At 42.7% G+C, this 12576-nt stretch overlaps 1 protein-coding gene across 2 annotated transcripts in view; it reads right to left on the bottom strand.

The window, feature by feature from the left end:
• The window catches only part of znf536 (zinc finger protein 536), a 242856-nt gene that overhangs the window by 100717 nt on the left and 129563 nt on the right, over nt 1-12576 (bottom strand). For both annotated transcript variants that reach the window (XM_050045695.1, XM_050045705.1), the window contains one exon: nt 6456-8755. In XM_050045695.1, the coding sequence (XP_049901652.1) occupies nt 6456-8754 (2299 nt within the window). In that variant the 5' untranslated portion in view covers nt 8755. The remainder of the gene's footprint in view (nt 1-6455; nt 8756-12576) is intronic.

Genomic DNA, 12576 nt, shown 5'->3' with positions numbered 1-12576 from the left:
ATAACTGCATCCATTTGATTGTAGTAATTTGATCAATTACTAATATCTTAGGGAATTTGAACCTCTAGAGTCCAATAACTAAGGTGAGTCCTGCATTATAATGCTGTGGCTCTGCCTTGTAGAGGGCTTATGTGCCAAAATATAGTTTAAACACAATTATTATTATAGTTAATATCATTTTCTGCATTTTTCTTAAAGTTGTTTTTAATCAGATTACCAAAAGCTAACTGTCATCCAAAAAACTAGTGTGTGGTAGTATTACACCAACATTGGAGGACTGGTCCGTCTCTGTTATGTAAAAATATGTAAGTCTGACCTCATTTGAAAGTACAGTGTGTCAGCTCTGTCTCCTAGAAACTACAATTATATACAATATATTTGAAACAGCAAATACGCTTAGGGAACCATAATGCCAAGTGAACTACATTTTCTATTGGTGCTGATTAACGTATCGAGCAAGTCGTGGAAATCTCGTAATACACTATCAACTCATAAGCCCCTTTTACATTGCCAGATTTTCTGCGAACGTTGGGCCGTTTTGCTGGCAAGCTGCGAGCGTTGATACACACAGAGGTGGAATGGTGAGTTGATCTGAGGCGCCCAATTTTCCGCCTCATAGGGTAGTCATATTGGCAGAACCCTTTTAGTTTAAACAGACCGAGGCGGCCTTCCGCAACGGGAGGGACTGTTGAAGACTTGTGGGAGGAGCTGTTGATGATGCTGCACGTGCAAGCCACTGGCGGTGGATAAACAGGAAACAGCTGATAGCAGGAATTAGCGAGCAGCTAGTAGCAAGAGGGAAACACAAACCTGATAACACTGTAAAGATGAGCAACTGGGGAGACAAGGAATTGCACGCCCTCCTTGCCCTCGCAAACGAAGAGGCCATTATGCACGACTGTGCAGCGTTGCCAGGTGTGCGATAATTATCGTATTTGTACGATCATTTGACCCTCTGTACGATGTATGATCAATAATCCCAAAAAAGGCCAAATGTACGATAATTTGACCATTTCATGAATGTGTGGTTGTAATCAGTATGCCGGAGTTTTTTTGTGAGCCCTGAAGGCATTTGTTCCCATGTGATGACATGTTTCCAGCCAATCGCACTTTGCTTAGCGTGAGATACGGATGACGTTTGTCTCTGCACAATGAGCATGATTGGCTGAATGGTCAGCTGTACCCGCCCCACGAGATGCTAGGACACGTCAGGAAGTCGAGCGAGAATGAGATTCAAAACAGAAGAAGAAAAGAGGAAAAACAGAAGCAAGGAAAATGGAAAAAAGTAAACCAAAAAAGTAAACACTAGAGTGACTATATTTGCCTATTGCGCATCAGTAGGATTGTTATTTTGGCTGTGATGGATGTACGATAATTTCCCTCAAAATACGATAATTTTGAGTCTCTGGTACAATAATCCTATATTTCCCACCTGGCAACGCTGCGACTGTGGCTTAGGAAGTAGAGCAGGTCATCCACTGATCAAACAATTGGCAGTTTGATTCCCGACTCCTCCAGTACACAAGCCAAGGTATTCTTAGGCAACATACTGTACGCCAGATTGCTCTCAATGACTGTGTATGTGAATATTTAAGCTGAGTAGGAGGCGGCATCTAGTGTGGCAGTCTTGGCTGCCAGTGTGTGAATGGGTGAATGTGACTTGGGGTGTTAAGCACTTTACGTAGCTAGAAGGCTAGAGGACCACTATACAAGTGCAAGTCCCTTTACTTAACCAAAGTGTTTTTGTTTCCTAAACCACAGACAGTTCTGGACAAGAACCCGGGTTTCTGGTGTCACAGTTCTGCACTTTTTATGTCCGCTGTCCACAATCGACCACTGGTCACCTCCCTGAGAGTCCAGCGTGGTACATAACAATGCTTTCTTTGTCAGTGGATTTCACCTTTACTTTGACGCGCTGAGTATCCTCCTGCATCCAGGACACCATGTCAACTTAAGCTTGTTACATTTTTGTGTCTTTTGAAAATACACTTATATTTCTTAAGTTTAGGCAACAAAAAACAACATCATGGTCTGGCTCAACATTTACTGTACATGCGAAGCTAACAGCGGGCTCCCAGATGAAAGTCCAGGGTTTGTTGAACCCATCCACCTCCCCTCCATCCCACCGTATGGGGACTTCCCAGCTCCTTATATTACATTCTTAATGGTGGCGTTTCAAACTGATGCTATTCAGTGGCATTATTAACCGCTTGGGGACGTATCATACTGCCACAGAAGGTGACTTTTTGCATCACTGACAAAGTGGCGGTATTTGACGAGTTAATAAATGTAGTGTTTCATTAACTAACGTTGTCTCTGAACGTAATTAGGTTGTCGCCACAACATGATCAGGAATTAAATTTAGTAATAGATAATTGTAATATCCAGGAGACAGGGTTAAGTGTAATGAGAACATTTTTACAAAATGATCTCAAAACATTCAGAACCATGATCCAGAACACCTGATGGTACACTCTTTTTGCCCCATAATGTCCTTCTATAGTATTCAGTTATATCACTTATCTAATCTATCTTAATGTCTGTAATTTTAATTATTCTGGCTTTGGTTGATCTACATATATTTTAAGTATTTTTGGACTGTCATTAACAGTAAAAGAATACAGATGAAAATCCTTAAAATGCATTCTTGTTTGAAATTTCCAGTTGACAACTCCTTATCTTACATTAGCTGATAATAGATAGGTAGATCTGGTTTGTCACCATGCATATTCATAGCAGTCTGGATCTTGTTCAACTCTACTTTATTCCTGTTAATGACACAGTAATTACACTGTAACAGTTTGTCCGCATGTGTAATTACGCCCCCATTGTACCGTCGCAATTAGATGAATATCCATGCTTTATAACCTAAGGCGTCAAGTTGGCAAATCCAATTTCAATTTGTATGGAGCATTTTGCCTGCTTGTTTGAGCCGCGGTAAAGACCAGGGATATGCAGGCTAATCCTTGCCATGTTAAAACGCTGTTCCTCTTAAAAAAATGTAGACATGGGGGATTCTCTGGAGAGAGAGAAAGAGAAAGAGAGAGCCAGAGGGAGTGTATAGAATCTTTTACAGTCAGGAGCCAAGAGGTGGGAGTGGGGTTTAGGGGTAGTGGGAAGGTTGTGGAGGTACATGTAAGGAGGACTGCTTTAGGCCTAACACGAGTGCAGCAAAGCCTATTTTTTACACATTTAGCTACATTTTTCTTATATTGTAGCTGAATGGGAAGACGCTATCGTGCAAAATGAGGATTTTCAATGGTGGGTTTATTTGCATGAAAGAGCTGGCAAAAAAAGGGCTGTGTTTTCCAAAGCACCAGGTCCTTGCAGATGTAATAAGTTGTATTCACATCAGGTCTACCTGTTGCTGCAACTTCCTAACATGACTACTATTCTGCACAGTGTGTTTTCTCTCAACACTGCTAGTCTGAGTCCTGATCAGCGGGAAACAATAATGTTGAGGTGAAGTCAGTCCAAGGATAACCAAACAAAAAAAGATCATGATGGGCATAAATGTAATTACTTCTTTGTCTTCTTTAAAGAAATAAAGAATTTTGTTGAAAAGGAAACATGCTCAAGGTTAGCTGCCGAGATACGTTGTAATAAGGAAGGTCTTTAAAGGACATCTCTGACAGAGGCCTTTGTTTTTCTGCTCTTTTTCTTCCTCAATTCTCCCTTTTTCACTCGTTGCTTTTAAACAAGTGCCGTCTCAAAGACAAAAGCGGCGGAGCTGACCTTCTTTCACAGTTGAGATGTTATTTTTGATTACTATAATTCAAGTTTAACTCAAAATTGCTTGTGGGTAGGTGGCGGGGCAGAGGCTCGCACGTACAAAGGCACACACTCGCAGGTGCACGCACACACACTTAGAGAGATGAGCCCTTTTTTTTTTTTAAACTGAGATATTAAGATAAAGACAATGGTACAGTAGCCACATCCTGTTCACTACAGAAGAGTGATATGCACGCATACTGTATAAGCATATAAGCTCCCCCCCACACACACATGCAGACACATGCACACACACAACAAACATGCATGCAGAAGAGAAGCATGACACCTTTCTCCACGAGGCTCAGACACTTTTTTTCTCACACATCAAAGCTTCTAATTTGAGAGTCCCTGAGCTCCAAATGTGAATCACATTGTGTAAGTTGTGAAGAAAGACAAGTTTCGCTACCTCTGATTAAAAAACAGGAAACAGCAAAACCAGCATATTTAACATTTTTTTATGTCAAATCTGTTAACTTCTCACATTTTTGTTTGGTATAACCACATCCCAGTCTGTTCAGATCAGTTATCATTTTATTTCATTCTTCTTTACATATCTATTTTCCACCTCTGCCATGCTCTCTAGCAGTAAATTATATCCTATTTTGGCACATACACACACTCATGGAGCTCTGCAACAACAATGTGAGGACAGCCTTTCAGATTTGACAGTGCCAGATTGACAAAAAGCTTGAATAGAGCCAATGTATCAAGCAGTGTAGCCTCTGACTGAGCACTGGGCTACGGGTGAGACACACTACCTTTACACAAACCACATGCACACAAACAGTCAGACAAAGACAGCAGGAAGGGCAGCAGTAAGGCCTTGTGGAAACCAGCAGGCTTTTTTGTTTTTCTTGTGCAAAGTTGTCAATACACTATTTTAATTTATTTTGGTATTTATATTTTCTTTAATCCTACCCCGCCTTCTCCAAAAGATGGTGCCCGGGGGGAGAGATTTAACCACTCGACTAAATCGAATGCATTTCTTTGTGCTTTGTTAGCATTTGGTGGTAAATACTATTGGTTTTATTTGTCAATTATTATTTCACTGTAATTCGCTTATTTTATTTTGTATACCGCACGCTGGATGTTAATATAGTACTTCTGAAGTTGTTGAAACGCCACAAGCTGTACTCATCAGATTCAAAGTGCTTGAGTCAAAAGAGACAGACAGAGAGACTGAGAGAGAGAGAGGGAGAGAGATGGAGACAGAGAGAGAGGGAGAGATGGAGAGAGAGACTTCCAGCATTAAAATTCAGAAGATAATTACATCCGCTACACCCCCACCCTGTTGAGAAAGTGTAATGTTTAATAGTCTCTATAAAGAAAATAGGTTTTTATCTCACTCTCATTTTCATTAATTCCTAATTGGGGTGGGGGGTTGTCTGTTATTATTTCTTAGATTAAAATAAACATAGCCTGTCCCATGTTCAAACCCATCACACTACACGGGCATGATAAGGACTTCATGCCTCTGTGAATAAATAAACAATTTCGTCTCCACTGGTGGAATTAAGTTGCTTACAGCCTTAAGCTAAGCCACTCTGATTTATATTTATATTTATTTATATTTTTTTTCTCAAAAGACTTAAAAGCACATCCTCGCTTTTGCAAATGAAGTTCACCATTTTTTTGACCTGCTTTATATGTATATCTTTAATTAGTGTCTTGTTTAGCTTAAACCAACTGATTATCGCATAGTCGTGACCTAATTACTGCGCACGCTTCTTAACGCCAGCATAGTGCCCTGAGGAGCAAGCGAAAGTTACCTTTAAAAACTTGTGTAATCATTAGCAACGAGCCTCCCTTAATCCCACTAAACATACACTTATCTAGCCCCGGCCGGCCTGTGTTTGCTGGGAAGGGAGAAGGGAGGGGTACAGTTGTCTCCAACATGTTTATTAAAGACATTTATTAATCGCTGTGGTTAAAACGAGTTCGTCCCTACGCTCGCAGTCTTTACTCTTGTTCCACAGGGATCTCGACTGCTAACCTGCAAATGTAAATGCAATGGTGAAGCAGGTCTCTTCCTGGATTGTGTTCTCTTGGGTTGTCTGTTTGGCTTAATGCAAATTGTAGCAACAACTCAGCAATGTCAGGGGACAATTGTTACTACAGTATGTCCCGCATAAGAACTTGAAAATGACCTGTACACAGTGTATGTGATATTTACAGTACACTGTGTACACTTAAATTCAATAAAACTTTGTATACATATATATATGTATATATATATGTATGCACTGTATGCGTGTGTGTGTGTGTGTGTGTGTGTGTGTGTGTGTGTGTGTGTGTGTGTGTGTGTAAAGTATCCTATAAAATCCTATAAAAGCAAACCACTCTGTGAGGGTGTGTGGGTATTTGAACAAAGACGTTAAGTATCTGAGTTATGTGAGGAATGTTTGGCTCTGATTCTTGGATGGGTATTTGGACTATTTTTCATTCCCTTTTAAAGAGATGGATTTGACACACTGACACATGCACACATCTTTAAACTATACAAAGTGATTCTCATTGGAAACTTTGTAGGTAGAACTGTAGTAGGTACAGTAGGTAACGCTGAATTAAAGAACATAATCCCAAGTATGTCACCAGGATAAGATTTTGGTTGCTTTATCCTCAGACTGACCAAAAAAATACAAGTGGTTGTCATTCACTTTCACATTTTGTACTTTTCTTACCTGAAGATGGTGAGGAGGGATGTGGGCTGTCATCCTGGACGCTTCCTGTCTGGGAGTGTCCTCCTCCAGCTCCACTCTCCTCCGTCACGTTGGATGAACCAGGAGTGGTGGAGCGGCTGATTGACTGGGACTCCGGGTCGCTGGCTGATCCGCGACGTTCATCCAGACCTTGTTGCTGGAGCGCTTCCTCAATGCCTCTCCTGTCTTTGCCATGAATGCGGGAGTGGACGACCATTTGATGGTAGGTTCTGAAGACCCGGCCACAGTCAGGGCACTCTGAAGGCTTCTCCTTCAGAATGGAGAGGCTAGAGAGGCTGTAGTCGATGTTTGGGCTTCCCAAGCCGGCCATGGCTCCAGGAGCCTCAGCACTACTGTGGACAGACATTAAGTCACGGTGACTGTCGAAGCCTCTTCCATCCTCCTTCATGGACATCATGGCTCCGCTAGCTGCCTTGGATCCCTGCAAGGCTTCAGAGAGCTGCTTCTGCTTGGAGCTATCATTGGAAGCAATCAAGGAGTAGTCTTGTTTCTCCTTTGAGAAGGAAGCCAAGGCCCCAGCACCACCCATCTCATCTTCCTGCCCCGGGGGTATATGGTGCTGGTGCTGCTGCTGTTCCTTCGGCATGAAAGCCCTGTCCATAGCCATGCCACGAGCCATTATCTGCCAGGCTTGGTAGCTATTGAGGGAGTCCATCTCCGCCACTTTTGCAGCTGCTTGGAGACGCTCCATGCAGCTGGACTTGAGTGGTGGCACAAGGTTGAGACAACCCAGGAGTGAGCGCTTTTCATTTTCGCCCAGCCCATGGCCCATACCTCCTGCCATTGGCCCAAGCAGCTTCCCTAGCATCTCCTTTTCCTTCATGGCTATCCCTGCTTTAGCCAACATTTGGTGCTGCTCACTCAGGCCCTGTTTGTCTGGTGAAAGGAAGCCTCCCTGAAGACAGGAGATGTAGCGGGAATAAAGATTGGCATGAGCTTCCTGAGCCAGATTGCTCATGCTATTGACGGCAGCCATGTCCTGCTCACTGGGCTGGGCTGGCTTGTTCTTGATGGCCAGCTTGTTGAGATGCACCTTCATATGGTTCTTGAGGAACCACGGTTCCTTGAAGCGACGGCCACAGATTTGGCAGCAGTGTTCAAAGGAGTCCTTGTGCTTGCGCATGTGGCCCTTGAGGAACCAAGCTTGGCTGAACACCTGGCCACACACGTCACAGCGGAATTCAGTGGCAGCCTGCGTGCCGCCAGCACCACCAGCACCCTGGCCCTGTGTGCTCTCAGCTGTGATGTGGGCTTTCTCCACGTGACTTATCAGCTCCTCTTCATGGGAGGCAGCAAACTCACACAGAGTACATTTGTAGGGCTTGTGGAGTATGCGAATGTGGCGGTCAAGCTCCTCGCGCTTCTTGAACTTCCCTTTACAGAAGGTACAGCGGAAGCCTGTAGTTGGGTTCAAGGACTGTTCATCCTGGGTGCCAGCCGGCTTGGGTGAAGAAGAAGGTTGGGAAATTGTTTCTGGAGTGGTAAGGCTGGAGGGGGCGAGGAGGCCACAGGCCGAGCCTAGCTGCTGCTGATGGGTATTAGAGCTGCTATTGAGACCCAGATGGGGTGTTGGAGCAGTCTGGAGGAGACTGCCGCTCCCTCTCATCTGCTTATCCCTAAGAATGGCCCTCTCCTCCAGCTCATGCAGCAGCCTATTCTCCTCTCTGACACGGCCACGGCCTTTACCAAGATTCCCCAGCTTGTGGGTGCGGAGGTGGATCTTCAAGTTGCCCTTTTGAGCCGCTCGATGGTCACAGTAGGGGCACTTGAAGGGCTTCTCTCCTGTATGTGTGCGCATGTGCAGTGACAGGATGCTGTTAAAACGGAAGCGCTTGCCACAGAGTGGACAGGGATACTTCCTATTCTTGCGGGCATCATCTTCAATATCGTTCATCTGGGACATGATGCCCAAGTTCTGGCCGTTGAGAAACTGCTGCAAATCAACACGCCCGTTCAACCCACTTAGTGCCCCTGCGTCAATGTCTCGGTTGAGCTGATTGGCTAGCAGGGCCATCTGACTGCTGATAGGCTGACTGGCCAGGGCTGCGTGGTGGGTCTTCTCGTCCAAAGGCGTTGCTGCTTTCTCTTCGGGGATCTGTTGTGGGCGGTGTAGGTCGGGAAAGGCGTGTCCTAGCTGGGCAGTGAGCTGATGAAGCTTTTGACTGATGGGGTAGCGGCCATTTAACACTGCACTGCTCAGATGGGCATCAGCATCAGGCACTGCTGACGACACACCAAGACACAAACTAGAGTCCTCCATCCTGTAAAATCAGATAGAAACAGGGAAATATATTAGAAATAAAAAATCTGTAGAATTAGAAATATTTGAAAACATTATAGGTTTCAGAAAAGAAGGTGACTGCTGCTGTGCTCTTTGTATTTGCTTTTGTGATTGCAAATAGAATATTATCCAGCCACATGTTCAGGACTAATGTGTTTCTTCACTTAGGGAACCAACACCTGTGCTGTGTCACCCAGCACAGGGAAATGAAATGTATTGCCTTTGATGCATAGAGCACTGCGTGAATTGTCAGCACCAAGGGCCTGGAGAAATGCTGCGACTCCATAGAACTTTTTCAAAATGTAACACCATTTTGGATGGAATAATTACTCTGTAAACACAGTGAGCAGTGTATAATTAAGCTACTTGTGCCCATCCTATCAGAATTCCTCCAATTACACGCCTTAATGAAACGGAGCAACGGCATTGTCGGGGAGCCACCGCAATACTACAATTATGATATTAACAATAGCACTTAAAGCCAAGGGGTTACTCCAGTAAACACAACACTCTTATCTTGTTGCCACGACACTTGTCTTGGTGCAAAATTCCATTAAAGATCCGCACTACATTTGATGTGAATCACTTTGCTCTCCCTCTGCTTCTTTCTATTCCCCCAATTCTCTCTCTGTCTGTCTTCTTCTCTCTACCTAAATCTTTTATAGTTTCTAGGATGGAGAAAACAACAGTTGGCTGTGTTGAACAGGTTCCCATTGCAGCCAAAGATGCACTGGTTGATACACAGTTGAAAAAAGAATAGATAACAGATAAGTTCACCCTCAAGTCTGAGAGGAATAAGCAGTTACTTTGTTGTGTTTGATCTGCCTACTGTACGAATGCTGTAGTCCTGGGCTGCCTTAATGCTACCAAAATATATTACCATTTTCTGAACATGTTGTACTGTCAGCAGAAGGTTTTCCATTTCATATGTGTAACATCAGTGAATAAATAACAAAAAAATGAATAACATTGGTTTTAATGCAGATCCATCTGCTCTCCAGATGGAGAGGTATAAACATCTATCTGCATACTTCCTCTGGCTGCTGGCAGGGGTCAAACCCTCAGAAACAATAACCACAGTTCTGCTTTGGTCAACAAAATATTGTATAATATCTCATTAAGCTGATTAGTATGCTGCCTGGTAACAGTGGCAGCCACTGTGCTATAACGCATGATTATAATCATCAAAAAATCCTTTCATGGAGAGGCAGTGTAAAGCACTGGCATTAGGTGAGTTCACTTTTAAGAGAAAGTGGGATCATTTTAGACAGCTTATGGATCCAATCTGGCAGCAATGGGGCACACCCACGTTAAAAATATGTGCACACATGTTCAGTATACACTTTACAGGCACAGAGGGCAACTGAGGTCCTGCCAGACTCTCCCTTTCTTTTTCTCTCTCTCCACCTACAGTATGTTTCTAAAGCAGGGAGGACTCAACATTGTACTCGGCCTGCTTGTTTTCTCGTTCATTTGAATTTTTTCTCTCTTCCCTCACTCTCTCCCATCAGTAGGAGGTTAGTAGACATAAGGGGTGCCTGTTCTTTTAGCCACTGGCCCCTCCAACACACTGTTGATGGTGGATTCTTATCTTGCACAGATGAATTAGACACTGTGAGCTGCTTCCACTTGTGTTTAAAGGAATGTGACACTTGTGGGCTGCCCTTTGAATTCTCCTTATTTTTCCCCACAACTATCTTAAGCAATTCGACTGAATTCATCAAGAATATAATGGGCATGCTATGTTCTGCAGGCGGATAACAGCTAGATATGCTTCTGCCAAAGCCTACTTAAATTTACGACAGATGTTATGATCGTGCTTTCATGTGACTTGAATAATGCTGCGTTCATCTAAGCATCATAAAAGCCTAATAATAAAAAGTTTATTCTTGGATGGAAAATATACATATACTGTATATATATATATATATATATATATATATACATACTCTATATGTGTACATTTATTGTGAGAATAATATTTGGAGAGAATTGCAAAGAAAGATAAAACTTTGTTATACTGCTTTAAATGGCTTAGGGATTTAAATTGTATTTATGTGACACCCCAGCTTCCATCACCAGGCGTGCTTATATCGGAGAAGACCTTATTTGAATGGGCCCTTTTTTACAGAGGCGGCTGCCTTTTGGAATAGAAATCTGTGATTTAAACTAGGCTGATGAGCTGTTGCTCATTTGGGGAGATAGCAGCTTGCCCTTTTCTTCAATTTGATTTCTGCCTTTATCTTTAACATATAACAAAGGCAGATAGACAATGGAATAATGTGAAATGAACTGACGAATCCAGTTTGTGTTTTTTATAAACGTATCCTGGCTGACGAGCGTATGCAAATGAGACACATTAATATGCTTGCCTTGCTCCCCAGTCATTTTATATTTTTTCCCCTGATTAAAAAGGACATTTCTTATGTGACATCCCCCCTCTGCTCATATCAACACACACACATGCAAGGAATTTGAGGGTGGTGTACAAGTAGAAACACACACACACGCGCAGGCAAAGACACTCAAACACAACCCTTTGACTACAGACAACAATTCAATATGCGCATGCCCTCTAAAAAACACGGGGAGTACGTTGCAACTCACCCTGCACTATCAAATGGCTGCCCACAGAAATCACATCAGCAACTCTTTCTATTTTGACATCATGCTGACTGTTACTGTTACAAGCCTCTTGCAAAATATCCATCAAATGTACAGAAGGAAACAACTCTACACAATATCTATGTAGCAGTGCTCTGCCTTTAGAAGATCAAGGTCTGTCATTCTTACCGGTTGTATTAAGGAAGACTTGGTGCCACTTTGTCCCTATTATGTCTCACTGTCTCTGCCATGGCTGTGTAGCCTGCGTTGACGCCGATATGTTCAACACATCCACTGTGTAGCGTTCTGCTGGTACAGTATCTCTCTGCCGTTATTCTAACCTGTATAACCTTATCATTTCCTGGCATGTACAGCAATGCTGCCTCATTAAAACTATTGGCTCCTCTGATACCTCTAAAACCACAAAGACTTCCTTTAGCATTTTCTCACGACGGTTCAGTTGTTGTCTTTATAGTTTGTGGTTTAATATTCAGCAAAGCAACACGTGCACCCCGTAAACACACAGAGTCCTCCGCACATTCATGCACACGCACAGAAAACTGATTTCGCTCGGTTTCTCTAAATGCATTTTTCTCCCCTGCTCTTTTTCTCTTCAAGCCTCAGCTTAATTATAAGTGGTATCTGTAACACAATGGAAGTGTATTTCAGTCAGCATTTGAATGTGCTCGGTTCATTTCTGTCTTATCAATGGTACCATGCATCATAAATGCATAAGGGATTTGTATGTGTTGCTGTCTAATTGTAACCATATAAAGTATATGAAAGACAGCGTCAATATTAGGAATAGCTACCTATTATAAATTCATATTAAAATAAACAATTTCAAACAAACTCCTGCATCTACTTTTTGAAGTTACTTTTAGGCCCAAGTTTTGTCATAAAACTTTGCTCTGACATTTAAGACAAGATGGGGAGAAACTAAAGGATCGAAAAGCCATTAGTTGGACTTTACTTTGTTATTTTGACATGTATCGACACAAAACCCATCGACTAATCACAATGCAATACCTCATTAAGTCCTAATGAAGTAATTCATTGCATTAAACAAATCAATCATTATTCACAATGTGCTGAATTCCATCATATTTCCACCAAATCATTAATGAGACGAGGGGTAGGGGGATGGGGGGCTACAGCTCCAGTAATCTGTGTTTAAGGGACAATGTGGGTATTTAC

The sequence above is a fragment of the Epinephelus moara genome, chromosome 1 (genome assembly GCF_006386435.1).
Source record: "Epinephelus moara isolate mb chromosome 1, YSFRI_EMoa_1.0, whole genome shotgun sequence".
Taxonomy (NCBI): domain Eukaryota; kingdom Metazoa; phylum Chordata; class Actinopteri; order Perciformes; family Serranidae; genus Epinephelus; species Epinephelus moara.
This window is presented reverse-complemented; position numbering and strand designations above follow the sequence as displayed.